This window comes from Thermomyces dupontii (assembly GCF_041956625.1).
Source record: "Thermomyces dupontii strain NRRL 2155 unplaced genomic scaffold VTN31scaffold_1, whole genome shotgun sequence".
Taxonomy (NCBI): domain Eukaryota; kingdom Fungi; phylum Ascomycota; class Eurotiomycetes; order Eurotiales; family Trichocomaceae; genus Thermomyces; species Thermomyces dupontii.
The window spans coordinates 456,511-484,397 of record NW_027192307.1 but is presented as its reverse complement, the minus strand read 5'-3'; the positions used below and the strand labels follow the sequence as shown (position 1 = coordinate 484,397).

Here is a 27,887-nt window from a genome sequence, read left to right as displayed (position 1 = left end):
CACGTCAATGAATGTATTATCAGTCCACCTTGATGACACTGCGACAGTTAGTCCATGTCTAGAGGAATGAGAAGGAGAGATAGAAACATACCTGTATATCCGCCGAACAAACACATACGCCGTCAAAAAGCCAACCGTGCCCGTAAGCAGCCCATACACGACACAGGCCAGGAAGCTATAGCTGAAGAAGAGGAGACTCGACACAAACCCGGTGATGTGCAGCTTGAACATGTAGTACCAAATGCAGTACACGAAGACCCAAACCGCGCTGCTGCCGCCGGTCATGAAACTGCGCCACCACCAGTGATAGTTCTGGATCGAGTCAGCAAAAGCCTTGGGCCATTCTTAAGATATAGTCGTACCTCGGCACACAACTGTCCATAGGTCGCGATGATGGTCATCTCGCTGACCGTCACGAGAAGGATAGCGCACACCACACTCAGAAATCCAAACTTGTAGTAGTACCCGCTCTTGTCCTGCCACAGATTGCGGAACACGAACAGCAGCTCGATAAACAGCACGGCAAACGGAACCAGCCCAGAAAGCAGAGCCCCGACATAGTTGCGCAGGTACCATGGCTGCCGGGGGATCTGCCGCGGGATGGCCGACGTTTTGGTGGGATGCTCCCACGGCTTCGCCCGCACGTAGCCCATATAGCTGCCTGCGTACACGAGCGGCACCTGGATCAGGAGCCACAGTGCAACCAACCCGACCAGGGTTCCAAATGGCAGCGCCGTGCTCGAAGCTTGCGCCCAGACAAACAGGTTCAGAACAAAGATCAAGGCAAATGTCAGACCGGGGAACAACGAGGCAGTCTGTGTTCATTAGCTGGGACCGAAAGATAAAGGAAACAGTGGTCAACTTACAATCAACATGTTTTTCCTCCAGTGCTGCCCGCCAAACGTCCTGTAGAGTCTCGCCGAGAAGTACCCAGAGAACAACCCAGCAAACACGAAGAGCCCGATGCCGACGGTGAGAAATCCGCCACGAAAGCTTGGATTCAGGATACCCAGGCAGCTGAGAATCAACAGACCCCCGGCGACAACGAGCAGCTGCATGCCAGATCCGACGAGTGGCGCAAGTAAGCCGCTGTATGCGGGTGTACGGAAAACGTCTCCGTGGAGCAGTTTCCAACCGGTGACATCTTCCACCTCCTCGTCCGAGAAATCGTCTGAACCTTCCCCGGGCTGTTCCAGAACCCCCTCGCGAGATTTCTCCCCCGCCAGCGGCGACCGGGACCGCTTTGACCGAAGCTTGAGCTTTCCATCCTCCAAAAGAACACCGTCGCCACGGCCTTTGATGTCCCCCTGGACCGTCCGGTTCCAGATCACCAGCACGGTCACGCCCAGCAGAATCGAGATAACCAGCGAGTTGGCGATGGCGAGCCAATGCGTCGCGGAGCTCTCAGCCTGGTCGGTAAAGTACAGGTCCCAGCGGTTATGCCAATCCACGCTCTCTTCTTCCCGGAAGTAGACCGAATAGGTATAAGGAATCTCGAGTGTCGCGTCTTCATCCTCCTCGTCGCCTTGCTGAGGAATATACGAGGAATCGGGATACTTCTCCTGCAGCCGCGTGAAATTGGGCCGAATGATCAACTCAAGCCCTTCATGATCCCCATGCGGATCCGTAGGGCAACCATCCTCTTCCCGCGGCACATCGGGGGCGAAACTCTTCGGATACACCTCGAATCCCACGATCACCTTACGACCATTTTCACCATCCCGGCCCGGAGCTTTCCGCCAGCGGATCACAATCGTGAAATGGTTATGAATATATGTTCGCGGCGAGCCATCGGCCGGCGAGAAGTCTTGGTATCCGAGCTTGAACCCGCTCGCGTAGTACTTCCGGGACCGATCAACGGTCACAAAACTGGTGGCACCGGGAAGATTGTCTACGATCCACTCCACCACGTACCCGTTCTGGATCAGCTGCCGGCCCCACTTCACAGCCTTGCGATCGACCTCCCGTGTGCACAGCGGACGGCACTTCACCTCCTGGCCCATTTTCAGGTCAAAGTCGGACGTCATGATCCGGTCGCCGCGCAGGATTTCGCCAAGGTTCTGCGAAATGCTCTGGCCCGAGACGAACGGAGATGTGCCATGGCGCTTACCCGTCGGCGGGCAGACGAACGGAAGGTCATAGTATGCGTACTGCAGCTCGGTGTGATCCGAGAAGATCTTGTTCACCAGCAGCGGAATGGACTCGTCGTCTCGGTAGCTGACTATCGAGTACCCTGCTCCCTCCATCAGTATCCATATTCAACACTCTGGTACCGAGCCGCACTGCGCACCTGGAATATAGAAAGCGGCGCATGCCGAAACCAGTAGTCCGAGACACAGGACCAGTGCCCGGAACCCAGTCCATACCATCTTGACTCCGCAGAGACGCCGTTTCGACCAATACTAGCTCGGATGCATGGAAGAAATTGAGTCGCGCGGGAATTCTTGGATCTAGCAGCAAGACCCCTAGACGGAGTAAGGACGCAACGAGCGAGAGGAAATACGGATGGGGAGCGTTGAATCGAATCCTGCCTAGCGGAACGAGCGGAACGACGGACGGTAACGAGCGAAACAGGTACAAGATACCTGCACAGTCGATGGCGTCGGGATCAGCCTGAGATTTTAGTATTAATTAATATCGTGAGACCGATTTACGGAGAACTGCTGGAATCTCGAAGAGCCACACTACACTGCTGGCCTGTTTCTGCATTTCCGCGTTGGGTTTAGCGTCACTATGCCCGCCGCATTGTCCAGCTTAGTCATACTCCGTACTTATTAGTAAGCATGATTACGAGGACCGTCTAACCAGATCAGGCAAGACTATATACAAGACCAGTTGACGCCTCTAAGCGGAACGAGCTGAACACGACGGCAAGTTTCTCAGCGAAAAGGCTGCGACTCATAAACATACGTCCAGTCCCGCAAAAAGACACATGATGAGAATATATCTTGAATAAAGCGAGGACAAAAAATGGTACAGACAGAGGGGCATCAACGGAACAAAGTACAACGGGCAATTCACGACGGATGGTTCAGCAAATATTCCACCGCTCCCTGCACGCTTCCGCCTGACCTTCGTAGTGCCTCAATGTTGCGTTCAAATTCGTAAAAGCCCATGTCGTTCAATTGACGCAGCTGTTCCGCGTAGCGCTCCTCCGGCGGCCGGTTGTCTGGTGGCGGTGGTGGAGTCCCAAAAAGAGCGGCCAAAGGGATGGTGCCTTCACTCCCCTGGGCCTGGCCCTGTCCCTGACCACCACCACCACCAAACGCCTGCATGACGTTCGCCAACAGGGCAGGATCGCGGAGGAATGGGTTGTACTGAGGATTGAAAAGGTTCGCAAATGACGGTTGCTGTTGCTGCTGCTGCTGCTGTTGTGCCCCGTCTGTTTGAGCTGGCGGAGCACCAAACAGTGCCGGGTTGAAGAGCGCCGCAAATGGGTTCTGAGCCTGTTGATTTTGCGAAGCGCCTGCAGTGCCCGTCTGCGCTCCGGTGTTCGCCTGTGCTCCAGAAGTCGTTTGCTCACCCCCAGACGGCGCGGTTGGTGGCGGCGCACCGAAAAGGCCGGCAAATGGATTCGCAGCGAGGAAAGGATTGACCGGGGTTGATGTTGTCTGGTTGGAGCCCGTCTGTTCCTGCTGTTGTTGTTGCTGCTGGCCCCAGTTCTCCTGTGGTGTTGTGTCCGTGACACCAGGAGCAGGGAATCCGCCACCTCCCGCCCCTCCTCCAAAAGGAAAGCCACCCATGGCGCGCCGAATCTGTGCCATCTGGCGGATGGTTGCGGGATCTGTCACCATGCGACGAAACTCTGGGCTCAGCATCATCTCGCGGACGCCAGGCCCCATGTCTCGGAGCATCGGATTTTGCTGAATCATCAGGTCAATCAGAGCCGGGTTCTGCAGTGCTTCGTTCATCGTCGCTTGGACTTGGGGATTCTCGAGCATGCTGAGCATGGTTTCCGGATCAGGAGGAGGTCCCATCTACCAAATGTCAATATCCGGGAACAATAATTTCAACGTAACATGAAGCGTCAACTTACTCCGCCGTCGGGGCCAAACATGTTTGCCCCCGGTAGTTGTGCAAAGCCCGCATATCGAGCGCCAGTTAGGCCAGCAAGAGGGTTGTTGCCGGTTCCTGCCGCAATATTCGTCGGCACTCCCGGTACGGCCTGAGGTGTCGTACTGCTAGTCGTTCCTTGTTGAGCAGGAGCAGCCTGTTGTCTCTGATTGCTCGCGGCGCTCTTCACCAAGTGCACGGTATGCCCATCCTTGATCTTGTACGTGGCCAACGTTTCATGGTCCTTGAGAACCCGGCCCGAATAGATAAGACGTTGACGCTCGGCTGGTGTATCTGCATACTCTGAGCTGGCCAACTTGTTCTTCAGATCGGCAACAGACGTCGACAGAGGCAATGTTAAGGTGAATTTGGCATCGTTGGAGGCTTTGATGTGAAAGGTGATGGGGGTGTCCTCCCCAGAGGGAGCGTCGTCGGCCATGATGATATCACAGAGCGGCGAGAGGTGGGCAGAATAGTACGACGTCCGAGCGGCGTCTTCACCAGTGAATTCACTGGTCCCGAGTAATTCGAGTCAACTCTAGTCTGCGAAAGCGACGGAGAGAGATGTTCAAAAGAGTCCAACAGCCACGGCCCTGACTGGCGAGGATGTCGTCAAGCGGCCCAGATGCCAGCAGAAGGTGGCAGAAACGCTTGGTTTCTGCCTGAGGCCATAATAATTGCCTCAGGCATAAACACTGATCTTGGCACGCGCAGAGCTTTTCTTGACTTTTGCTCTTTGAAAGGAGGAAAAGCAAAGCTCTGCACGCCACAGAAACAGTTCGATTCTCCCTCGCTGCCCACTTTCCGACGCCATAGCAAGGCACGCGCGGTTGCTGGCGAACTTTTCTCCAGCAGCAATGGGCTTGCGCGACACTTGATTGAGATTCTTCTCGCTGTAAACGCACATTTTGATGCCCTGGTGCTAACCGGGGCCCTCAAGACTGCCCGCCATGGCGACCATCACGTCGAACATGTTCATGTATTCCCTGACGATCCAGCCTCCCTCGGCTGTGACGCAGGCGATTCTGGGCCAGTTCTCGGGGACCAAAGAGCAGCAGATCGTGACTGCATCGGGTTCGAAGCTGACCATCCACCGACCCGATGCGACCCAGGGCAAGGTCACGCCCATTTACTCGCAGGATGTCTTCGGCATCGTTCGCACGCTAGCCGCCTTTAGGCTGGCTGGCAGCAGCAAAGGTATGTCTTTTCCGTTCCTCCGGCAATAAGATACACCATAGTGATTCGTCAAGCTCCGGGGCAGTGTGATCGTGCGCTGAGCGTGCCTCGACCGGCGGCCTTGACGACGTGATACCATCAATGCCATTTGTTGATTGGGCTGGATGCTGAAGCTATGCAGATTATATCATCATCGGATCGGACTCGGGTCGCATCGCCATCATCGAGTATGTGCCATCCCAAAACCGCTTCCACCGAATCCACTTGGAGACGTTTGGGAAGTCGGGTGTGCGAAGAGTCATACCCGGGCAGTACCTGGCTGTTGATCCCAAGGGCCGAGCTTGCATGATGGCGTCGGTGGAGAAGAACAAGGTGGTCTACGTGCTGAATCGCAATGCGCAGGCGGAGTTGACCATCTCCTCACCGCTGGAGGCACACAAGCCCGGCGCCTTGGTGTTCTCCCTGACAGCCCTGGATGTTGGCTATGAGAACCCGATTTTTGCGGCCCTCGAAGTGGACTATTCTGAGTGTGACCAGGATCCAACTGGCAAAGCGTATGAGGAGGTGGAGAAGCATCTGGTGTACTACGAGCTTGATCTAGGTCTGAACCACGTGGTGCGCAAGTGGTCTGATGCCGTCGATCGCACGGCCACCTTGCTGTTTCAAGTGCCCGGCGGCGCGGATGGCCCTAGCGGTGTGCTCGTGTGCGCAGAGGACAACATCACATATCGACACATGAATCAGGACGCGTTCCGCGTGCCTATTCCTCGACGTTCCGGTCCTACGGAGAACCCGGAGCGTAAACGCTACATCACCGCTGGCGTCATGCACAAGATGAGAGGAGCCTTCTTTTTCCTGCTCCAAACCGAGGACGGCGACCTTTTCAAGGTGACCATTGACATGGTTGAAGATGACAAGGGCCAGTTGACCGGAGAGGTGCGGAGATTGAAGATCAAGTACTTTGACACCGTGCCGATCGCATCCAGTCTATTGATCCTGAAGAGTGGTTTCCTACTCGTGACCAGCGAGAGTGGAAACCACCATTTCTACCAGTTCGAGAAACTGGGTGATGATGACGATGAGACCGAGTTTACGAGCGACTCGTTCAGCGCCGACCCGTCGGAGCCTGTCACTCCGGTCTACTTCCGCCCCCGAGGCTTGGAGAACATCAACCTAGTTGACAGCATGAATTCTTTGAATCCGTTGATGGACTGCAAGATCATGGATCTCCTTGGTGATGATTCCCCACAAATCTACACAATTTGCGGAACAGGAGCTCGAAGCACGTTCCGAACTTTAAAACACGGCCTGGAAGTCTCCGAGATTGTTGAGTCGGAGCTGCCCAGCGTGCCGTCGGCGGTCTGGACGACCAAGCTGACCCGAAATGACCAGTACGATGCGTACATTATTTTGTCATTCACCAACGGAACCTTGGTGTTGAGCATCGGGGAAACCGTCGAGGAAGTGACCGACACGGGGTTCCTCTCGACGGCGCCGACCCTTGCCGTGCAGCAGCTGGGGGAAGACTCTTTGATTCAGGTCCATCCCCGGGGCATTCGACATATTCTTGCTGACAGACGTGTCAACGAATGGCCCGCCCCGCAGCATCGGACGATAGTTGCAGCCGCGACGAACGAACGGCAGGTGGTGGTGGCGCTCAGTTCGGGGGAAATCGTGTACTTCGAGATGGACACTGATGGCTCGCTGGCCGAGTACGAAGAGAAGCGTCAGATGTCGGGCACGGTGACAGCGCTTAGTCTGGGCGAAGTACCCGAGGGGCGCGTCCGCAGCTCTTTCCTGGCGGTTGGCTGCGACGATTCAACCGTGCGGATTCTCAGTTTGGATCCGGAATCGACCCTCGAAAACAAGTCGATACAGGCGTTGACATCCCCTCCGTCCGCGCTCAACATCATGTCCATGCCTGATTCGACGTCTGGCGGGTCAACATTGTACCTGCATATTGGGTTGTACTCGGGCGTGTACCTTCGTACGGTTATAGATGAGGTCACGGGCGAACTGTCCGACACGCGCACGCGGTTTTTGGGCGCAAAGCCCGTCAAGCTCTTCAAAGTCACGGCCAAAGGGCGAACCTGTGTTCTTGGTCTCAGTTCGCGGTCATGGTTGGGCTACTCTGATGTCCAGACCAAGAGCTTCATGCTCACTCCGCTGGACTACGTTCCGCTCGAATGGGCATGGAACTTTTCAAGCGAGCAGTGTGTCGAAGGCATAGTCGGGATTCAAGGTCAAAATCTAAGGTGAGTGCGCTCTCTCTGACTCCGATTCTGCAGTCTATGATGAAAGCCTTGTATTCCGAGTTTCCATGTGGAAATCATTAATCTTTTATCTCCAATTGTTCCTACTGAGACTGTCATTACATCGCGTTGCTATTCCATGCCGGCTTGTAGTTGACTTGCGCTAACGTCCATAAATTTAGGATTGCCTCCATCGAGAGCCTGGACAACAACGTGCTCCAGTCATCGATTCCCCTGTCGTATACTCCGCGCCATATGGTGAAGCATCCGGAACAGCCCCTGTTCTATGTCATTGAGGCAGACAATAACATTCTGTCGCCGTCGACACGGGAAAGGCTGTTGCAGGAATCCAAAATGCAGAACGGGGATGCCGCGATACTTCCGCCGCAGGAGTTTGGTTATCCAAAAGGAACCGGACACTGGGCATCGTGCATTGAGGTGGTGGATCCCGTCCACTCCAAGTCAGTGGTGTCGCGCCTGGAGCTGGAGGACAATGAGGCTGCGGTCAGCGTTGCCGTTGTTCCGTTTGCCAGCCAGGACCACGAGGCATTTTTGGTGGTCGGCACCGGCAAGGACATGGTGCCGAGTCCACGGTCCTTCTCGGCGGGGTACATCCATATCTACCGGTTCCAAGAAGATGGCAAGGAGCTTGAGTTCATCCACAAGACCCAAGTTGAGGAGCCGCCATTGGCGTTGCTGCCGTTTCAGGGCCGCATGCTGGCAGGGGTTGGCAATCTCCTGCGGATCTACGACCTGGGAATGAAGCAGATGCTTCGGAAATGTCAGGTGCAAGGGTCGCCGCGGCTAATTGTGGGCCTGCAGACGCAGGGCAACCGAATCGTTGTGAGCGACGTGCAGGAGAGCGTGACATACGTCGTGTACAAATACCAAGAGAATCGGCTAATTCCGTTTGTGGACGACGTTATTGCGCGGTGGACCACGACGTCCATAATGGTGGACTACGAGACCACGGCCGGTGGGGACAAGTTCGGCAACATCTGGCTGGTTCGGTGCCCGAAGAAGGTGTCCGAGGAGTCGGATGAGGAAGAGTCCGGTGCACATTTGATCCACGGGCGGCCGTACCTGCACGGGACGCCGAACCGACTGGACCTGATGATCCACTTCTACACGCAGGACATTCCGACGAGCCTGCACAAGACGCCGCTGGTGGCGGGCGGGCGGGACATCCTGGTGTGGACGGGCCTGCAGGGCACGATTGGGATCTTTGTGCCGTTCATCAGTCGCGAGGACGTGGATTTCTTCCAGAACCTCGAGTCGCAGATGGTGCAGCACGCCCCGCCGCTGGCCGGGCGTGACCATCTGATCTACCGGAGCTACTACGTGCCGGTCAAGGGTGTGATTGACGGTGATCTCTGCGAGATGTACTTTTTGCTGCCCAACGACGCCAAGATGCGGATTGCGAGCGAGTTGGATCGCAGCGTGCGGGAGATTGAACGGAAGATTTCGGTAGGTATCTCCTTCAAACCACGAGATCGATACGGAAAGCTAACAGGAACAGGATATGCGAACCCGGGTGGCGTATTAAGGCGTTTGGATCTGGATCATGTTTATTTCTGATCTGTTTGAGAATACAATGGATTAATGCGTCAATCAGATTGTGTTTAAATTCGTAGGACTCGTCTCCTGCCTCGCTCGATCGATGTTGCTCAATGATCGATCTTGAGCTGGATGCACGCATTTGTCTTTCTATCCATGTAGAATGCGTGTACGAGACAAGAGAAGCCCATCCGACGCGTTTTGAGTACGACACCGCCCGAATCTTCTGGCGGATATCGTAATTACCGTCGGGACATACTCATTCCTATTCTTGCTGATGCTTATAGACCTATATACATTGAAAACAACGGAAACAATCAGGAAATCAAAATGCCGGGGGAGACAAATCTAACCCCTCCACCGTCAGTTTGAATGCATCATTCCGCGAGTAACTCCCCGCGGCATCGAAATCGAGCCGGCCCCGCTCGCAGTCCTCAAAGTCGACCTCCGCGATGACGAGGCCGTCGCCGGGGGCATCCGGATCATCGTCGGTGCAGACGTCCCAGATGGGCCCGCCGAGGACGTCGCCCAGGGGGCCGACGATGCAGGAGCCGCCGTGGCTGACATAGTCGGAGGCTGGGGAGGGGCCGTTGGGGATGGCGTTGGGGCGGGAGGCTCCTATACAGAAGTTCTCGTTAGCCAAAGCTCAGTTGGTCGTTGATGAGGGGACGAGAGGGGGTCAAGGTAGGTAGGTAAGGTACCGGTGTGGGCAGAATTGTCCACGGCCACGCTGGTCTTGTCGACGACGGAGTCGCGCTCGGTTGACTCCTTATCCGGGTGGATTTGCTTCGCGGCGCCGCCGGGGGACTGCGGCCAGACAATCTCATGGGGTCCTTCAGCGGTTGTCCTCCTTCGTCGTGCCTGACCCCCCTCGTTCGAAGAAGAAGACACCTGCGGGGACGAGCGAATCCACTCGGGCAACTCCGAGCGCCGCACGCATTGATTCGCAGACAACACCACAGCGCGGCCCTCGCACGCCACCGTGCGCATCAACGGCAGCCACGTATCGCGGCCATCCGCCGTCGGCGCCAGATACAGATTCACGTTCTGCGCGTACAGGCTCTGGCGCAGCAGCGGCATGTAATTCTCCCAGCAGATGGCGCAGCCAATCGTCAGGCGCACGCCGTCGATCTCGACGGGCACGGCACGCAGCGTGGAGGCGCTGCCTTGCGCCCACACGAGCCGTTCCGCCCCCGTCGGCATCACTTTCCGCCGCTTCGCGACCGTGCCTCGCCGGGGGTCCACCAGGACCACCGCGCAGTAGAGGCTGCCTCCGGCGCGCTCGATCACCCCGACGGCGAGAAACACCCCCGTCGTGTGCGCAATCTGCTCCAATGCTTCACGGGTGCCATCCCCACGCATCCTTGTACTCTTATTACTCCCCGAATCGGAGATATCCGAATCCGGAAGAGGAAGCTGGCGCTTGATCCATGCCTCCCCCGCCCCCGTCGGCGTATCCCCCAGGTCGACCGCCGACTGAAAGTACGCGAGGAACTCGTCCCGCCCTTCCGCCGTGCGTGCGCCGACCGACGTGCCAAAGGTCGCCATCCGGGGGTATCCGCCGAGATAGGCCTCGGGAAAGAGCAACAGCTTGACCCCACGCGCGGCGGCGTGCTCCGTGGTGCGGCGCAGCGCGGCGAGGGTTTCGGCGAGGGTGGCGCGCGTGCGGGATTGAGCGACGGCGACGGTGAGTTTTTTGGGCATTTTTTTTTCTGATCTTTGTTCTCTTTTACTTAAATTATGGGAAGTTGAAATGTTGAAAGGGAGTGAGGAGTAGGTACTGTACCTCGGAGATCCCTCCGAGAATTAGCTCATGAATCATGACCTCAAGTCTAAACTAACTGATGTAAAGCTTAAACCAGTTGATAGAAGAAGAATGTCAGTAAATATCATGACGTACACATCGAATCAAACCAAAACCAAATAATGAAAACGTCAAACAAAACAAAGTAGTCAAAAGACACATCACTCGATCGTATATACAGGACTCTTGACAAGAACATTGTTACTCGACCGCGTCTTAACCTCCACCGTCATAAACATCGACACCCGCACCCGCGGGCCCTTGTCCTCCTCGTTTTGCTGCTGCTGGTCGCGGTCCTTATCCCTGTTGTCCAGCGCAGAGGCCGGCCTCTGCGACTCAGACTGCTTCTCCTGCGACTGCGACTGCGATTGCTGCTGCGACGACGATTGCGACGACACGGAATTATTACCGCCCCCTTTCTTGATGAAACTGCTCAGGCCGTACTTCTTCTTCGGCGTCGGCCCGGAGCCAGCATCCCGTGGCGGCGTCTGGGTACCTATGCCATTCTCCGTCTCCATCTCCTCACCGCCGCTGGGTGAGCCGCAGCCTCCCGCATTGACCTCGGCCTGACCCGATGCTGGAAGGACTGCCGCGGGCCGCGTCAGCGGCGGCAGGCCAGACTCCACGCGCATCGTGGCCTCCGACACCGGTGTTCCCGGAGTGACGTACGAGACCTGGATGTCGCGCGCCTCGAGCGGGATCTTCTCCGCGATGTTGATCGCGTTTTCCACGACCATGCGCGCTCCCGGCACCAGCTCCGGCGGCGGCGGGCTCTTGAGGTCAATCTCCAGGGCCGCGCACATCTTCTCCACCAGATGGTCCGTCAGACTGGTCATGTTCGCCTGCGCGCCGGACCCCTGCAGCGCGTCGGTCAGCCCGTCCAGCGTCGTCCGCCGCCACGCTGAAATGCGCGCAATCTGGTTCTCCTTGTCTTCCTCTGTGAAGGCTTGTCCCTGCTGCCGGCGCAGGTTCGTCTCAATCTCCTTGAGCCGCACGCTCAGCATGGCCTCCAGCGCGGGATGGAAGTGCCGCTCAAAGATCTCCTCGACAACCCACCGCGAGATCACCGCCCGACCCACCGACGTCATCTCCTTGGTGCCGACGCTCACCGCGTCCTCGTTGATGTACGCCGCCAGCCACTGCGGGATCGACTTCCAGTCCTTGCGGATCGAGAAGGCCAGGTTGTTGATCGCCCCGTCCAGGCGATTGAACCTCTGCGTGTACTCATTGTCATCCAGGACCGTGCGCGACACCGCCAGCCGCTGGTGCGCCACGGTGTTTTGTAGCTGCTGCACCTGCGCTTCTTTCTCAAAGTAGTATCTCTTGACCTTGGTGTATTTGGCCTCTGCGGGATGGAATTAGCGGGCATTTCGCAAAGAAAAGGGGACGGTGACCGTACGCAATTCTTCGTGCTTGCGCATCAATGCAGCAACATCTACATTTTCGATGTCCTCTTGGCGTTTATTACTGGTTTGACCGGACGAGCTCTCCTGATTTTGCTGGGCGGTCTCCTGGAGGTTCTGCGCGGATTGACCCTGGGACGGCACCTCATAGGGACCCTGGCCCTGGGTAGCCGGTGCGCTACCGCCAGCCATTTCACCTTGCTGTGTGACCTGGGCTGGTTGGACCGACGGGCGACGCGTGGGGGGAGGAGTCTGTGCGTTGGAAACGTCAGAATCATATGCCGACGAAGCCATTGGACGGGCGGACGATGAATCCGGACCGTAGGGTGGGGGGCCGGAGCCAAGCTGATGGAGTGCGGCACGATGGGCGGGATGACGGGATGGAACCTCCTTGGGCGGGGCCATGGTGGACGGCTGCTGCGACGGGAGATTGTTGTTACTACTATTAAGGCTCACCTGACTGGGAATGGATTCGCCGCTGCCGGTCCGGTAGTGGTGAGGGCGGCGTCCAAACGGCGACTCGGACAGATTGTTCGGGCGCGGGTCCAAGGGGGAGCCGGACGACGGCGAGGCGCGATTGGAGTCGGCGACGTGGTCCGGGCGCGGGGTCAGTCCCGACTGGAGCTGCTGATGGTCGTCGAGCCGCTCCGCCGAAATGTGCTCCGACTCTCGCGTCGCGGGTTGCTGCTGAAGGTGAATCGGGCCCGAAATGTTCATGGACCGGACCGAGAGGGTCCGCGCCGGCTTGTTGGAGGACGACGGCGGCGACGATGCCGGCGTGGATTTGTCGGATTTGTCGGATTTTTCTTTGTCCCGGAGAGGTCGCGAAAACAGGCCGCCCTTTTTCCTCAAACGCTGGCGTCGCTCGCGGGGGTCGGGCCACGACTGGTCATAGAGGCGGGCCTCGGCGTCCACGGTCTGCGCCGATGGAGGAGACTCTCTGGCGGGGTCCGGGGAATCCGGCACCACGCTGATGGACGGGCGGCCGTCGAGCGAAAGCTGGGCGGCGTGGTGCGAAATGGGCCGATGGGCAGGATGGTGGGTGAGATGGTCGATGTTACGCTGATGATCGTAGAGCAAGCCGGGGATGGGAGCCAAACTGGAGCGACAAATGGGCAGGATGGGGTCGGGATTGGAGCGGGAAATGGCAGTGCTCAGATCGTCTGCATGAGATGGTAGGCGGTGTGGTGGTGGTTGTGCGAGAGGGAGATTGTGGTCGCTATGACGGGTGGAGTTGGCGTCGTTGTTGTTGTTGTTGTTATTATTATTATCGGGCTGATTATGGTTGCTGCTGCTATGGCCATGCCTGTAGGCGTCGGTGGCCGCCGGCGATTCGATGCCGTCCAGCGACGCCTGCGAGCGGCTCTTCCGGCTGAAGATGGCGGGCATCGGGCATGCAGACTCGGGCAGCAGAAAGGGAGCGGAAAGCTGCCAGCGGGAAAATAGGAAATAGACGGATTGAGAGTTCTAACTGCTAAAAGCATGCGCCAGTTGGGCTCTTAATATTATTATTAGAACCGCGAGTTTTTAGTACGGAGGAATAAAGTACTTAGTAGTGTTGGTGGAGAGCAGCGCCCGTCCGTCAGCTGCGGGGGTGTTAATTGCTTCAATACGATTCAGTTTATCTGTTGGACAGGGTCGGAGGCAGATAGTAAGTTGTTATCTCGAGGAGTCGAAGAGTAGAAGAAAAGAGCTGTTTTGAAACATGCACCATGCTCCCCTCGAACGGCCCTTTTGGAAGAACGAAGAGAGTTTTGTCCAAATTTTTTGACGCACCTGACATAAGTAGTACTAGTGGCCGACTAGCATTTCGATAGTCGCTCGCCGCCGCCGGCCAAAAAATAAAAAAAAAAAAAATACTTCATCCACTAAAAGTTCGGAGAGATCGTCCCTACCCGACGACCAAAGTATACATCCAGAGGCTCAATTGCAAACCCCAAACTGGTACTGCTCCCCCCGGTCCAGGTACACCACCCGCGACTCAAGCCCGGCCCGCCCCACGGCCTCCTTGAAGTCCGCCAGCGGGCTCGCAAACACATCATAATCATCGTAATGGATCGGGATCGTGACGTCCGGCTGCAGGAGCTGCATCAGCTCCCGCCCCTGCGCCGCGTCCATCGTCACCATCACGGTCATAGGGCTCATGGCGGGCGATGGGATTGTCGTGCCCCCGAGGTGCATCAGCATCAGGTCAATGCGTTGGCCCGCGTATCGCTGCGGGATCTGCTTCAGGTCGTCGACCATCAGCGTGTCGCCCGAGATGTAGATGCGGTAGGCGACGGTAAAGTCCTCGTCGGACGCGCCATAGCCCAGTTCCACCATCCAGCCATGGGTCGGAGGGATCTGCGCCGTGAACCTCTTCCTGTTAGTTATCCCCCGACTCTTGCTTTTGGATGGAATGGAAAATGGAAAACACCCACCGCCTGGAGCATCTCGTTGAGCATCTGCAGAGGCTTGTTCGGCACATGCTGCCCCGGCATGGCCGTCACGCGGATCCGTGGTTGCCTCTGCCCGGCCGAGCCGATGCTGACCATCATCTGCTGGAAAACGTCCAGCGCGAACACGCGCGTGAAGGAGTCCTGTGGTCCCTTGGACGTCAACCGCGCCTGGGCATGCGGCGTGGTGATGATGGGAAGATCCCGGCGGAGGGCTGCCTCCACCTTGTAATCAAAATGGTCCCTGGCGAGCAGTTAGCTAGCAGCATGAAGGGAAGGGCATGTTGCGTTAGAATCGTGAGAATCGTGACTAACCCATGATAATGCGACAACAGAACTAAATCAATCCGGGGGAGACGGTGCAGATGCACGGCAGGCTCGGTCAAGCGAACGGTGGTGACTCCAGGTCCCAGATGGACTTTGTCACCACCCTGGAGGAAATTGGGCTGTCGCTCCGGTCTCAGTCAGCATCAGTTTCCGTCCATCACGGACTGGAACCGACATCGGTCATCACCCGAATCCCCTCCCACTCCCTGCAGTCCAGCAGTCAGCGCCGACGGCTCTGTCATGATGAAAAAAAAACAAAAACATGGACGAGCCTGACAAGATAACCGTCGCCGTCCCGACAAAGTATATGGACGCATTCTGTTTCCCATTCCGGCCTGGATGCACCTTGGTCCCCTTCGCAGCGGGCAACTGGTCAGGCACCGTGGTGCCCGTTGGAAGATCCCGCGTTGGGGGCTGCGCAGCCTGGGGATCGAGTGAGAGGTGCTGTGTCGACATGGTGTAGTTTGATCGTGAATGATGAACCTGCACCTCGGCTCAATCATTGACATGTTGATGTCGGGAGCTGTCGTCTGCTTGACGTCACGGCATGGTCTGTGCTGGCGAACATCCATGCCCGTCAAGCGACCGACTTGGAGCCTCTCTGATTGAGATCGCTTGAGTGATCTGATCCGCGGGCGAGCTTGACGTTAACCAGTTGCTACTAGACCACAGGCAATCGTGATTATCCTCGCACTCAGCTTGCTCTGAGCATTGCCTTCGTTTCTTGAATACGTTGATGCGGTGATTCAGCAGGCCATCATGTCTTCCTTGCAACTCATAGATTGCTGAAGCACACAATATGGCCCGCGGTAGGACATGCTCGTCGTGCAGTCAAAACGCCGTCTCTTTCGCATGGTTTCTGCTTTCTTGATGGGAGTACTGTCCTCGATCCAGCCATACTAATACTACCAGCCCGCACAGGTAGATTCTAGCTGCTCTACAAATACTTCTGATTCCGAATTCCAAAATACAGAATAGAAGTATGGTGTTAATTCTTCAGTTTCGACACTCTCTTGTATGTAGTTCGTTTGGTTGCTGTTGCTTTCAGCACCACCCGGCCCATCCGGAGATACGGCCTCTGTGAGCATTGTTCAATGCACAGGACTCGGTTCCTTCAATTGATACTGGCGAATGATAAGGAAAAAAAAAAAAGACGAAATGACCTCTATTCTGCACCCTGACGTAATGTCCTGCATATCAAACGAATCATCGTCTGCCGCGTCAGTTCTTTATCTTTAAAAACTATCCTAGCATTTCATTAGGCATCTGCAGAGGCCCAAACACATGGAAAATTGATTCGATGGAAGAATAGCAATAAAGACATGAAGAAAGCAGCCACTCCAGTGATGTGTACAGTACCAACCAAAGATTAGTGTCATGATTAATCTATGTTACAGCTTCGAATCACTGCAACATTTATCATACATTACCCATTGGAACGGATACAGCATCACAGGTTATACCAATGTACCATCCGCGCCTCCCGAGAGGCTTTGACTATGACCGACGATGATATTCACGGATTAAACTCCGAGCTTCTTCTTCAGCCATGACCGGAAGCCGCCCTTCTTCTTCTTCTTCTCCTCCTCCGTCTCGTTGGCCTTTGCGTCCTCGGCCGCCTGGGCGCTCTCTGAAGGCTTCTCGGGAGCTTGCTCTTTGTCTTCTGGCTTTGCGGTCTCGACAGTGGAACCCTTAGCTTCTTGTGTCGGAGTCTCGGTTGTCGCATCGGCCTTCGCCTCCGCCTTCGCGGTAGAATCGTCGGTCGCGCTAGGTTGTTGCGTCGACTCTTGCGTTGCCGCTTGGGTTTCGGTAGGAGCGGATGGTGGTGAGGGCGCGGTTTCTGCGGCGGGCGCCGCTGTTTCCCCTTCGGCCTTGGGAGCGGCGGCAGCGGGGACTTCTTCGGCCCTGTTTGAACATCACGTCAGCCAGCTTCTCGGAAAGGTGATCGTCCCTTGGGTACTGACGCTGTAGGTTCTTGAGGCTTGTCCTGGGACTCGACCGCAGGTGCAGCCGGCTTCTCCTCAGCAGGTTTCTCCTCTACAACGGGTTTCTCCTCTGCAGCGGGCTTCTCCTCGGCAGCGGGCTTCTCCTCTGCAGCAGGCTTCTCTTCTGCAGCCGGCTCCTCCTTTGCAGGAGTTTCTGGGTCCAAGGGTCAGCAATGCACTTATCGTTGGAGGACAAACAATCATACCCTTCTCAGCCTCTGCGGCTGGCGCACTCGGTGCTTCCGGTGTGGCCCCGACATCACTTGCGGCCGTCTCCACTGGAGCCGGAGTTGTCTCCTTGGGAGCCTCTTCGGCCTTGGCGGGCTCCTTGGCGGTATCAGCTGGTTCGGATGGTTCGACAGCAGTGGCGGTCTCTGCAGAGCGTGTGTGAGTATGACCATTATTCTTCCAGATGATTGTACCAGTCGCACCTTGCTCTTGCGCAGCGGCAGAGTCGTCCTTCTTCTCCTTTGCCGCAGGCGCGGTTTCCTGTGGTTGAGCTTCAGCGGTCGGCGCTTGCTGCTCCTCCGCTTCCGAAGGTTTGGTCTCTTGCGCCTGAGCTTCTGTAGTCGCAGCTTCATGCGTCTCAGTCGCTGCAGGCTCCTTTTGTGCCTGCGACTCTGCCGGTTGGGCTTCCTGCGCCTTGGCTTCCGTGGCCGGCGCGTCTTGCGCCTGCGTCTCAGAAGGCTTCGCTTCCTCCGCCTGCGTCTCCGTCTCAGAAGGCTGTGACTCCTGAGCCTGAGTCACCGTAGCAGTTGCTTCTTGTGCCTGCGCTTCGGAAGGTTGAGATTCTTGCGCTTGGGTCCCAGCAGGTTGGGCTTCCTTCGCCTGTGTCTCCGCCGCTGCTTCTTGAGTCTCAGCCGCAGCCGGCGCTCCCTTCTCTACGGTCTGTTCACGATCGGAGACCTCGCTGGACTCCGCGGTCTCCGAGGTGTTAGTGGCCGCGACTCCGCTTTCCTCCTTTCTGCGACTTCAGTCAGCTCCGAATGTTGCGCGCAGGGCTGGATGGTACACTCACGCGACATCCTTCACATCGGTGGTTTTCGCTTGGGCCTTCGCTTGGGCCTTCTTCTTTTGCTTCTTTCCTCCCTTCTTTGCCATGGTGGCGCTTTTCAGTGAGATACGTTAAGCGACGCGAAAATCGCTACGGTGCGACAAAAGGGTTAAGATAAGAGAGGGGGATTTCGAGGGGGAGAAAGTTGCAGAGTTCCTTCGAGTTACTTGGGGTTCAGCAAACACGAGAGGCAAAGTGGATATTACTCGATTATGTAACCATAACTTCCAACCCGGGCAGTCCATCCGGCCCTCGACTCGGACTTAGATCGGAGCTGGCCGACTTTTCGATTAATAAAATCCACGTTGGTTGGGGGCTTTTGAAACTCTCAAGAGCTGGTCAAGCGCGATAAGTACAGGCACTCTATCAGAGGACTTTTCCCGGTTGTCATGCTGGGTTCCTATTTGTGTCGCCACGATGATATGTACGCAGTACTACTATCTTCATGATATCACGAACGCTTTTCTCGTTCGTCCAGTCCACCGTAGTATACCGTATCCCTTTTCACTGTCCAGATGAAGATATGAATAGAGTGAAGCTTGAACAGGCCGAAGAGGACCTTGATTGATGGTGCGCCAAAAGAACGAGAAACCCCTGAGATGGTCGACTCGCGGACATTCCGACCTGGACTGGCGGAATGCTGGCTTCAAAGATGGGAGCTAGCAACGTTAAGCAGGTTATTGCTTGGCGCATTTCATGATCAATCAATCAGCAAGGGATCTGTCAATTTGACGTGCTCGGCGCGGGGGATTTGGCGCTGTTAACTCGTTTCTGGCGGCGGGCGTCGTCATCGACCAGATCCGGGGCAGATCTGATTGACGGCGCAGGAGATCAATAAACACCATGCAGCATTAGCAGAATGCCTACAGTTACTACTGTAGGAGACAAAGCTTAGCTTTTTTTGCGAACATACAGTGGTTTTCCATCTCTTGAGTACTAGTAGGTATGTCGACGCTCAATGAAGTCATGGGCTACCCGTTTAGGAAACGGAATCTACACGGTTAGCATTGTACATCAGACCCTTAACCCTAACAAACGCAGCCTCAATTCGATGAGAAACGATCACCGTGAGTCTATGTTTTCGAGATGCAATTGCGCTTTGATTGAGAGCTTCAGGGCCAGCGGTGTGGAGCATCCGATGGATGCGCCACTCAGCAGTCAGCGCCCCTCAAGCCGACGATCCCGATCTAATCTATGACTCGGACGAATCAACCTTTTGCCATCTTCTGGAAGAGTTCTCCAATTTCCAGGATGAGCACGCGGGCTGATCCACGACATCAGTATCCTCAACGCTGGACTTCGTGTCAGAAAGGTCAATGCATGGCTTGAGACAGCAACTGCACAACACAATCGCATTGAGTGCGCGCCATTGACCCAATGTCCGCGACCGGAAGCGTCTCGTCGACGAGCAGTCCCCGCACGCAGAGTCGTTACCGGCGCATTGTCGACAGACTCAGAACGACATGGAGGGGCCTGGGGATCAATAGGACAGTCGCGATGCTGATGATCAAGTAGGAGGCTCCCATTCGACTGATATGAACAGTACTTCTAATGAACTCTAGGGGCGCACTTCCGCCGGTGATAGCGGCTTCGATGTAGGGCATCCCAGACAGTCGCAACAAACCTAACGACAGAAGCTGATTTGTTGAAGGTGCCAGTCCAACGCAGTTGCCAATACATTCACCACTCTGAATTACCTCATCCCGGTCGTTAGCATCTTCGGCTTCCCCATCTTGCCGCGAGCCAGGTTCCTCCAGGTGTTCCTGCTAGACCTGGTCAGCGTGTGTATGGCAGCTGCTTTGTGTTCGTTGATGATTTTCTGCGCGATCAAGGCGCGCGAACACACCGCCGGACCCGCGCCGCCCCCCACGACATCAGCGTCAGGCACGCAGAGAGCTCCGTATAATTCTTCCGCGTCCGTGGTGGCTGGCGTCTGGCTGTTTTTCAAAATCTACATGGTCAACGTCGTGCGCGCTAAGTTTCCGCAGTTCACTTTCCCCGTCATCATGTACTCCATTATGTCCATCGTCACTGCGACTTATACACCCATTTTCCCCTCCGTGGCCTATGGCCTGGCCTATATAAGGAGGATCTTTAAGGTGTTTCTGACGGGGATTGGGATTGCCGCGGGTGTGTCGTTCTTTATCGTGCCCATGACGTCACGAGACATCTTGTTCGAGAGAATGGCCGAGTTTGTCGACGCCCTGCGAGGCACACTGCGCGCGCATGCAGATTACTTCCAGGCCATTCAACACCGGGACATGCTTGGTCGGGTTGAGACATACGACAACCAAACGGAGAAGCGCACCAAGGACGGTAAGAAAGTGTACAGTCCCGAGGCGGGTGCCATCAAGGCGGCCGTACGCAAGGTCACGGAGCTGCACAGCAAGGTCCGGGGGGATCTACCCTTCGCTAAGCGCGAGGTTGCCTTTGGGTATCTCGGCCCCGACGATTTGACGGAGCTTGCCCGGAAGCTGCGTCGGGTGATGGTGCCGATTGTCGGCTTGAGCGCGACGGTCGACATCTTTGAGCGGCTATCCGAATATAACAAGTGGAACCGGCCCGTCTATGAGGAGCCTGACGTCCACACGGCGGCGGTTCATCAGAAGGTCGTCCACGACTGGAACGCGATCATGACATCGGTACACGTGCCATTCACGCATCTGATCGACGTGCTTGACAAGGGCCTGCAGCATGCTTTGTTCCAGCTCCGGCTTGCAAAGCGACCCACGAGACCCCAGCAGGAGGACATTGAAGCGGCCGACACCGCGCCGGCTCCCGGAGACGAGGGCTTCGCCAAGTATCTTGAGCGACAGAGCGATGAGTTTTATCGGTCGCGGCTGATGACGCTGCGCGAGTGGTGTGCTCAAAAGGGGCTTCAGTTACCTCAAGATTACTTTGAGCAACCAGATCGAGCCAATATAGAGGTGCCTGACGATTGGCCGGGGGGCCGGGGACGTGACCGAAATGAAAGACAGCTCTACATTCTACTATTTGTACGTAGAAGGGATGCTATGCTAGAAGTATTGCTGACGCGAATTGTCCAGATGGAGCACCTCCTGTACACCGCTAGCCGAGCGGTGCTGGAACTTGTCCAGTACGCGGACGATCGGGTGGCCAGCGGCAAGCTGAAGCGGAAACGGCTGGTGATACCCGGCAGCAAGCAGGTCCACAAATGGGTTCGGAGCATGTTCCAGGTACAGGATTCGCACGATGACGGAGGGATCGGCGATCTGCACGGCCAAGGCGGCCCGGCGCTGTACCTGGGACAAGCGTACTCGGAGCGCAAGGACCCAGAGCATCTCCCTCCGGAGAACAGGTGGGAGCGAGCGGGGGAGGCGTTGCGGCGGATTCCGGGGTTTCTGCGGTCTGCAGATTCGGCGTTTGGATTTCGGGTCGCCTGTGGGACGATATCCGTGTTCATCATCAACTTGCTGGCGGACTCGCAGAGGTTTTTCGTCCGACAGCGGCTCCAGTGGGGCTTGGTCATGGTGGCGATCAGCATGACTCCGACGGCCGGGCAGAGCATCGCGAGCTTCGTGCTGCGGATCGCAGGCACGGTCGTTGCCGCGGTTTGCAGCCTTCTGGTGTGGTACATCCCGGACGGGCACACGGCGGGCGTGATCGTCTTCCTGTTTCTCTACAACGCAGCGGTGTTCTACATCCCGATCCAGAAGCCGCACCTGTTGGTGATGGGTCTGATCAGCATCGTCACCACGAACTTGATTGTCGGGTACGAGCTGGAAGTGAGCAAAATCGGCCGGGAGCGCGCCGCCGCCAACGGTCAAGTCTACTACCCGATCTACCTGCTGGCGCCGTACCGGCTGGCGGTTGTCGCCGGCGGTCTCGTCGTCGCCTTCATCTGGACGGTGTTCCCGTTCCCCATCTCCGAGCATTCGGTGCTGCGCAAGAACCTAGGCGACGCCCTCTACCTGCTCGCCAACTACTACTCCATTATGCACGAGACCGTCACCGCGCGCGCCCGCGGCGACGAGGGAGATCTAACCATAAAAACGTCCGCGGGCCGCCGTCTCGAGAAAGCCCGCCACAAGGTCTACACCAAGATGCTCATGATGCTCAACAGCCTGCACACCTACGCCAACTTTCTCAAGTGGGAGGTACGCATCGGCGGGCGGTTTCCGAAGCGGCAGTACGAAACAATCATGATTTGCATGCAAAAGTAAGCCCTTCCTTTTTTTTCTTTCTTTCTTGTTTTCTCCCAGTAAACCCCATTTCTAACACGTCAGAAATATAGTATCGTCAACTACATCACTCTTATCGAACACGCCTCCAGGACCTTCGCCCAGCCCCCAAGCCACACAAGACCGAACATCCCACCGTCCGACCCCAACTGGTACGAGGACTTCAAAAACCTCGTGGCCACCGCCAACTTCACCACGCAGCAAGTCACCTCGATCCTGGCACTGCTCTCCGCGAGCATCACCACGCGCCAGCCGCTGCCGCCGCACCTCCGCACGCCACGGCCCTACATCTTCATGGAGCGCCTCAAGGAGCTCGACAAGGATATCCTCGGCATCCGACATGCGGCGGAGCCGGGCTACGCGGCTTTTGCCGTGCTGCAGGTGTCGACGCGGTGTCTGATTGGGGATTTGGAGAAATTGGTTGAGTAAGTTATATCCCCTTCCCCCCCACCAAAACCACAAGTCGGATTCATGGCTGACTTTTATTGGTCCAGAAATGTCAGATTCCTGGTCGGGGAGCTGGATTTCTCGTTCCATATCGTGAGTACGAGGATGGGAGCGCGGGGGTCATCGACAGACATCACGACTGCCGAGTCGGAGGGTGAAGGAAGACGGAAACGGGATTAAAAAAGTTGTCTCTAATTAGTTATAGTAGGCCTACGCCCTATGTATTACGGGTCTGTACTTTGTAGGTAAAATAATTGACACTGGAAAGGAGTTGGGAATAAGGAGAAAAAAAAAAACAAAAGAGAAACAAGTGCATCAACCGCGAATCGAACGCGGGCCTCATCGATGGCAACGATGAATTCTACCACTAGACCATTGATGCATTGTCATATACTTTACCAATCATTGTTATCTCAGTAAACTCCAGACCAAGATTGATGACTAGTCACGTGTGCTTGATCACATGATTTTGTAATTTTACTATTCCTAACTATTTGGGTAACGTAATCCGACAGAAAACGGGACACGACAGAAGCCGGAACAATTGTACCAAATTCAGCACCTGGAACAAAAATTTGGCCAAGTCGGAACACTTGATTACGTAATTATTACTTATGTAATTTACAGATCCCCCAAGTCGGAACAGCACTAGTACACAAGCCGGAACGCGCGCTAAACCGAAAATGGGCTGAGTGAAGCGCTTTGACCTCAGAAATCCTAACCATTTAAGGTTTAGTGTGTTCCGACTTGTGTACTAGAGCTGTTCCGAGTTGGGGGATCTGTAAATTACATAAGTAATAACTACGTAATCAAGTGTTCCGACTTGGCCAAATTTTTGTTCCAGGTGCTGAATTTGGTACAATTGTTCCGGCTTCTGTCGTGTCCCGTCTTCTGTCGGATTACGTTAATCAAAATAACCTTAAACGGTTTAGTGGGTTTAGTGTACAAAGTCACATGACTAACTAGTCGTATCCGCTGAGCTTGCTGAGGTAAACTAGCCGTCCCTTTGCATTCAGTGTCTTGGCACCTGGGACTAACCTAGGTAGTAACTTACCTACGAGTACGATACCTACCTACCTAGGTAGGTAGGTACATGAAGGTAGGAAACTCCGTACAAACTACGCTTGAATTGTCTTTCTTCAAAGGCGTCTACTACATACGGAATACTCCAGACTCACGTCCTTACGTCCTTCAGCTTCCATTCCGAGTTTCAGTCAAGTATACGAGTATTCAAGATCACTCCTTGGCGAAGGAACGCGCAGGACTGATGGCCTCTATCATGACTCCCTACCCTAGCCACTCATTAAATAGGACGGTATATAGTAGCTATATATACAAGTGGTTTCTTTATCTTCTCTCCGGCTCAGCATCACCCCCTTCATTGCCAGCCTCTTGATCCATTCCATCCGCCGTGACCAAGTCTGAGGGATCGTTCTTCCTTTCCCCGTCCACTTGCTCCTTCGGGTACGTGATGACCTTCCAGCCATTGTTGATTGCTGTCTCGGGGTTATCGGGGTCTTTAATATACTCCGTCATGGGGAACTATTGCATACTATTCAATACTGCCCACGTGGAAAGGGAAGAGGGGAAACGACTTACGTAGTGATCGTTCTTCTTCATCGTCACCACCCACGGCACATTGTCGAACGTGACCGCGCGGAGGCGGAAGTACGTATTATCTGGAATCTTGCGCACCTCGCGCACAAAGCTATCCAGGTCGCGCGTCTCGACGCCGTTCACGGCGGTGACGAAGTTTGTCGGCGAGAGGTTGTACTGGTACGCGGGGGAGCCGCGGCTGCGCGCGCTGACGTAGATGTCGCTGTGCAGCTGCGAAATCTGCTGGCGCACGGCGTGGTGCGGCTTTTGCAGCACCGCGCCGCAGAATACCACCGCGCGGGTGGTTTCAAGGTCTTCCGTGGGCACGGTGTGCACGCGGATGCGCTTCTCCTGGCCGTTGCGCACGACAAGGGCGTCCAGGGTCCCGTGGTCGTACATCACGTCGAATTCCGACACGCGTGTGATGAGTTTGTCGTTGAGGGTCAGGATGATGTCGCCGTCCTTGAAGCCCTCGGAATCGTCGTCTGCTGAAGGTGGAGGTTGTGAGGATGAGGCCGGTGCGTCCACCTTGCGCACCATGAACAGCTGGTGCCGCGACGGGTTGGCGGCCGTCACGCGGCGGATCCATTCTTCCGACACGCCCATGATGCGTGCCTGGCTCATCTGGATCACGTAACTCTCCATGTTGAGGATCCGCAGCTTCGGGATTTCGCCCTGCTGGATCTTGCGGATGATGGGCAGCAGCGACGGCGTGCCCAGTCCCAAATGGTACTCGACGTCCTTGTGCGAGTTGGCCGTCCGCTCTCCCAGGTAATTGAGCCACAGCGCCTGCACGACGCCGTCGGGCCCCAGCAGCACACCGTTCGTGCACTGGCTGCTCAGCCCCGTGTCCACCGTGATCGCGTCCAGGTTGATCGCCCGATACCGCGGCGCGGACGCGTTCGCGGGGATCGCCACCGTGGTGATGTCCGTCACCACTGTCTTGGCCACCACGATCCGCAGGTTGTGGTTATACCCGACAAAGATCACATCCTGGCCCTGCTTCACTTCCTCGGTGCTCAGCCGCGCGCTCTTTACAGGCGCCTTCACCAGGCTCGGATCGTACTGCACGATTGCGTAGTTTTGCAGCGGGTGCATAAACACCACTTTACCCGACACAATGATCGAGTCCGCGAACGTGAGAGAGATGTCGCACAGGTCGTACGGCAGGATCGCCCGCGACACTACCACCAGCCCTTTCTCCGCGTCAATCACCAACCCGTACCCCGTCTTCTTCGACTGCGGGAACCCGTCGATCTTGAGCGGCATCGTGCACGACACCCGCACGAAGCTCCGCACAATCTCCGCCGCCGTAGGCGGGTTGATCCCATCCAGCTGGATGAAATCCGCTTCGCGGGGCACAGGTGGCTCTGCGGGGATGGGCTCGGCGATGTCCTTGAAATCCCACAGCCCGGTCTCGTCGTTGCGTATGGCAAGCGACATTTTTGGATGCCAATGGCGATCAACGTAGATAATGCTCGTCCCCCGGGTGTGCAGATCCCTGATATGTCTGTAGGAGATGACCACTCTTGCACGGTCTATCAAAGTTAGATAGGCGGCCAAACCAACCAAGCAGGGAACAAACCAGGTATTGTTTTCATAACATCGATAAACTCTTGTAGATTTCGAGTCGGTCGCTTGTCCACTGAATCAATGATCCAGCCGGACAGCGTATTCTCCAGTTTGAACGAGCCGGCTGCCTCGCAGACATACACCCCCTTGACCGCAATGGCATACAGCCGGGCCTGCTGGTAGGACAGATCATGGAACGTCCCTCCCGCCACGGTCACAAAGCGATCCGGCGTGATGGCGTGCAAATCTCCAACCTCGCACTCCACCTCGACGTCCTGCCCGCCGCGCTGGACGAGCAGCTCCACCTTCTTGCCGACATTCGAGTCGAGAATATCGTCTAGTCGCACGAACTGCGTCAGCAGCTCGCCGTTGACTTTGAGCAGGACGTCGCCTTCCCGCAGCTTGCCGTCGGCGGGACCCTCGGGCAGCACGATCTCCGCAACAAGCATCCCCGTCTCGTTGGGTGCCATTTTCCGCACGGTCGACTCCCACTCGGGCGTCAGCCCGAGCCGCCGGCACTCGTCAAAAGGCTTGATCATCCATTGCGTCTGGATGGTGCCACGCGTCACGGGCTCGCCGCGCCGGATGCACTCCAGCGCCCGCAGCGGCCGATCCAGCGGCAGGAAGTAGTCCGTCGCGGCGCCGTCCGCGCGCCCGCCGGCCTGCAGAGCAACGGCTTCCCCGTCAATGTTCACCACGGGACTGCCGGAGCTGCCGCCACTGGCGGCCGCGGCGGCCTGGATGTAGTTGGTGTTGAAGTCGCTGTACCCATCGCCGTAGTCGGGCGCATTGCGGTCCAGACGGCTGATTACACCGGACAGAATGCTGAGCTTCTCGCCGGCGTCGTTACCCACGACCCGGATTTCCACGCCGACCTTGGCAGCCTTGGGGTTGAGCTTGAGCTCCGTGAGCTTCATGTATTTGATCGCCTTGGGGTCGAACTTCAGAAACCCAAAGTCATGGACGGGGTCCCGGTAGATGGGGCGCACGTCGCACTCCTCGTGGTTGTCAAAGATGCAATACCCCCAGAACGGGCCCGAGCAGACCACATGTCGGTTGGTCAGGATGATTCCGCGTTCGGCATCGACGACAAACCCAGTCGCCTGGCTGGACATGGACAACTCCGTGTCGAACGAGCAGGTCTGGCAGAAATGGATCGAGACGACGCTCTTGACAACCGACTCGATGGTGGCCTGCCACTCGGGCGAGTCGGCTGCTTGGGCCGCGCCGACGGACAGCATTGGCCCGACATTGTCCATGTCGCTGTCCTCGCCGGAGGCGTCCAGTTCGTCCGGCTCGTCATGGCCTTCCATGTCGTACCTGACGCCGTTGGCGGCGGTGGCAGGCGTCGTCGCGTCGCTGGACCCCGGGGTCAGTCCGGCCGCGTCCCCGTCTGGCCGCAGGTGCTTTGCCGGGCGATCCGAGCCGGCGTCGGGGCTATGTTTTCGCTTTACGCGAGCCGGGTCTCCGGGTAGATCCATCGTAGCGGTTGCGAAACCACGTCGAAAAACGGCACTGTCCGGCGGACGACGGAGCGGGGGAAACCACGCAAAAGGGAATGACTCGGGTGGGCGTAACCAAAATCCGTCGTAAACCGGCGACGACCCGTATGATCGAATAATCGAAGGCGTCGCGAAGGAGCAGTGTCGTCGGAGCAGAGCTGCTGGGCTGAAGGCGGAGTGCAGGAGGCCCGGTCTGCGTGCCCAAAATGCGACGCAGCACATCCACCAGAAGGACACTCAGGGATAGAGCCCTCCCCGATTGGTGGAGGATTCAAGGATATAATCGGGGAAAAGAAAAAGGGAAAGTTGTGGTTGTAGAAACTGATGTAGGGAAGAAAATGAAAAAATGATAATAACCATGACTGGGTCTGGGTCCCTGAACCTTGAACGCGGACCTTTGGAGTCGATGCCCGGAATCAGGACAAAGCTTCGAGAGTCAGACACGAAGAATGTCTAGAGAGATGAAATTGCATCTCAGGCCTTGTACAGAATAAAGAATGATGCCGTTTCTACCGCTTGCCT

The 27,887-nt window shown here is 56.4% G+C and overlaps 8 protein-coding genes and 1 non-coding gene across 9 annotated transcripts; 2 read left to right on the top strand and 7 right to left on the bottom strand.

Moving 5' to 3' along the window:
- Positions 1–19: 19 nt before the first annotated feature.
- Positions 20–2,369, bottom strand: VTN31DRAFT_184 (uncharacterized protein; the record flags this gene model as incomplete). The annotated part of the gene is made up of 5 exons (XM_069401941.1): positions 20–38; positions 92–312; positions 363–815; positions 867–2,233; positions 2,291–2,369. The coding sequence occupies 5 exons, from the start codon at positions 2,367–2,369 to the stop codon at positions 20–22; spliced, it is 2,139 nt and encodes a 712-aa protein (XP_069263040.1).
- Positions 2,370–3,017: 648 nt separating this feature from the next.
- Positions 3,018–4,492, bottom strand: VTN31DRAFT_183 (uncharacterized protein; the record flags this gene model as incomplete). The annotated part of the gene is made up of 2 exons (XM_069401930.1): positions 3,018–3,977; positions 4,037–4,492. The coding sequence occupies 2 exons, from the start codon at positions 4,490–4,492 to the stop codon at positions 3,018–3,020; spliced, it is 1,416 nt and encodes a 471-aa protein (XP_069263039.1).
- A 511-nt stretch (positions 4,493–5,003) lies between these two features.
- Positions 5,004–9,027, top strand: VTN31DRAFT_182 (uncharacterized protein; the record flags this gene model as incomplete). Its single annotated transcript, XM_069401919.1, has 4 exons — positions 5,004–5,250; positions 5,411–7,484; positions 7,664–8,948; positions 9,001–9,027. The coding sequence occupies 4 exons, from the start codon at positions 5,004–5,006 to the stop codon at positions 9,025–9,027; spliced, it is 3,633 nt and encodes a 1,210-aa protein (XP_069263038.1).
- Positions 9,028–9,363: 336 nt separating this feature from the next.
- VTN31DRAFT_181 (uncharacterized protein) lies at positions 9,364–10,742 on the bottom strand (the record flags this gene model as incomplete). The annotated part of the gene is made up of 2 exons (XM_069401908.1): positions 9,364–9,656; positions 9,740–10,742. The coding sequence occupies 2 exons, from the start codon at positions 10,740–10,742 to the stop codon at positions 9,364–9,366; spliced, it is 1,296 nt and encodes a 431-aa protein (XP_069263037.1).
- A 261-nt stretch (positions 10,743–11,003) lies between these two features.
- VTN31DRAFT_180 (uncharacterized protein) lies at positions 11,004–13,634 on the bottom strand (the record flags this gene model as incomplete). Its single annotated transcript, XM_069401897.1, has 2 exons — positions 11,004–12,187; positions 12,242–13,634. The coding sequence occupies 2 exons, from the start codon at positions 13,632–13,634 to the stop codon at positions 11,004–11,006; spliced, it is 2,577 nt and encodes an 858-aa protein (XP_069263036.1).
- A 2,896-nt stretch (positions 13,635–16,530) lies between these two features.
- On the bottom strand, positions 16,531–18,093 carry VTN31DRAFT_179 (uncharacterized protein; the record flags this gene model as incomplete). The annotated part of the gene is made up of 5 exons (XM_069401885.1): positions 16,531–16,912; positions 16,972–17,146; positions 17,199–17,366; positions 17,424–17,956; positions 18,011–18,093. The coding sequence occupies 5 exons, from the start codon at positions 18,091–18,093 to the stop codon at positions 16,531–16,533; spliced, it is 1,341 nt and encodes a 446-aa protein (XP_069263035.1).
- Positions 18,094–19,423: 1,330 nt separating this feature from the next.
- VTN31DRAFT_178 (uncharacterized protein) lies at positions 19,424–22,875 on the top strand (the record flags this gene model as incomplete). Its single annotated transcript, XM_069401874.1, has 6 exons — positions 19,424–19,557; positions 19,609–19,641; positions 19,698–21,042; positions 21,094–22,226; positions 22,302–22,673; positions 22,743–22,875. 6 exons carry the CDS (start codon positions 19,424–19,426, stop codon positions 22,873–22,875), a joined length of 3,150 nt encoding a protein of 1,049 aa, XP_069263034.1.
- Positions 22,876–23,006: 131 nt separating this feature from the next.
- On the bottom strand, positions 23,007–23,077 carry VTN31DRAFT_t2. The gene has a single exon. It is a non-coding gene; the product is annotated as a tRNA-Gly (tRNA).
- A 965-nt stretch (positions 23,078–24,042) lies between these two features.
- Positions 24,043–27,587, bottom strand: VTN31DRAFT_177 (uncharacterized protein; the record flags this gene model as incomplete). Its single annotated transcript, XM_069401863.1, has 3 exons — positions 24,043–24,237; positions 24,295–25,829; positions 25,877–27,587. The coding sequence occupies 3 exons, from the start codon at positions 27,585–27,587 to the stop codon at positions 24,043–24,045; spliced, it is 3,441 nt and encodes a 1,146-aa protein (XP_069263033.1).
- Positions 27,588–27,887: the final 300 nt, after the last annotated feature.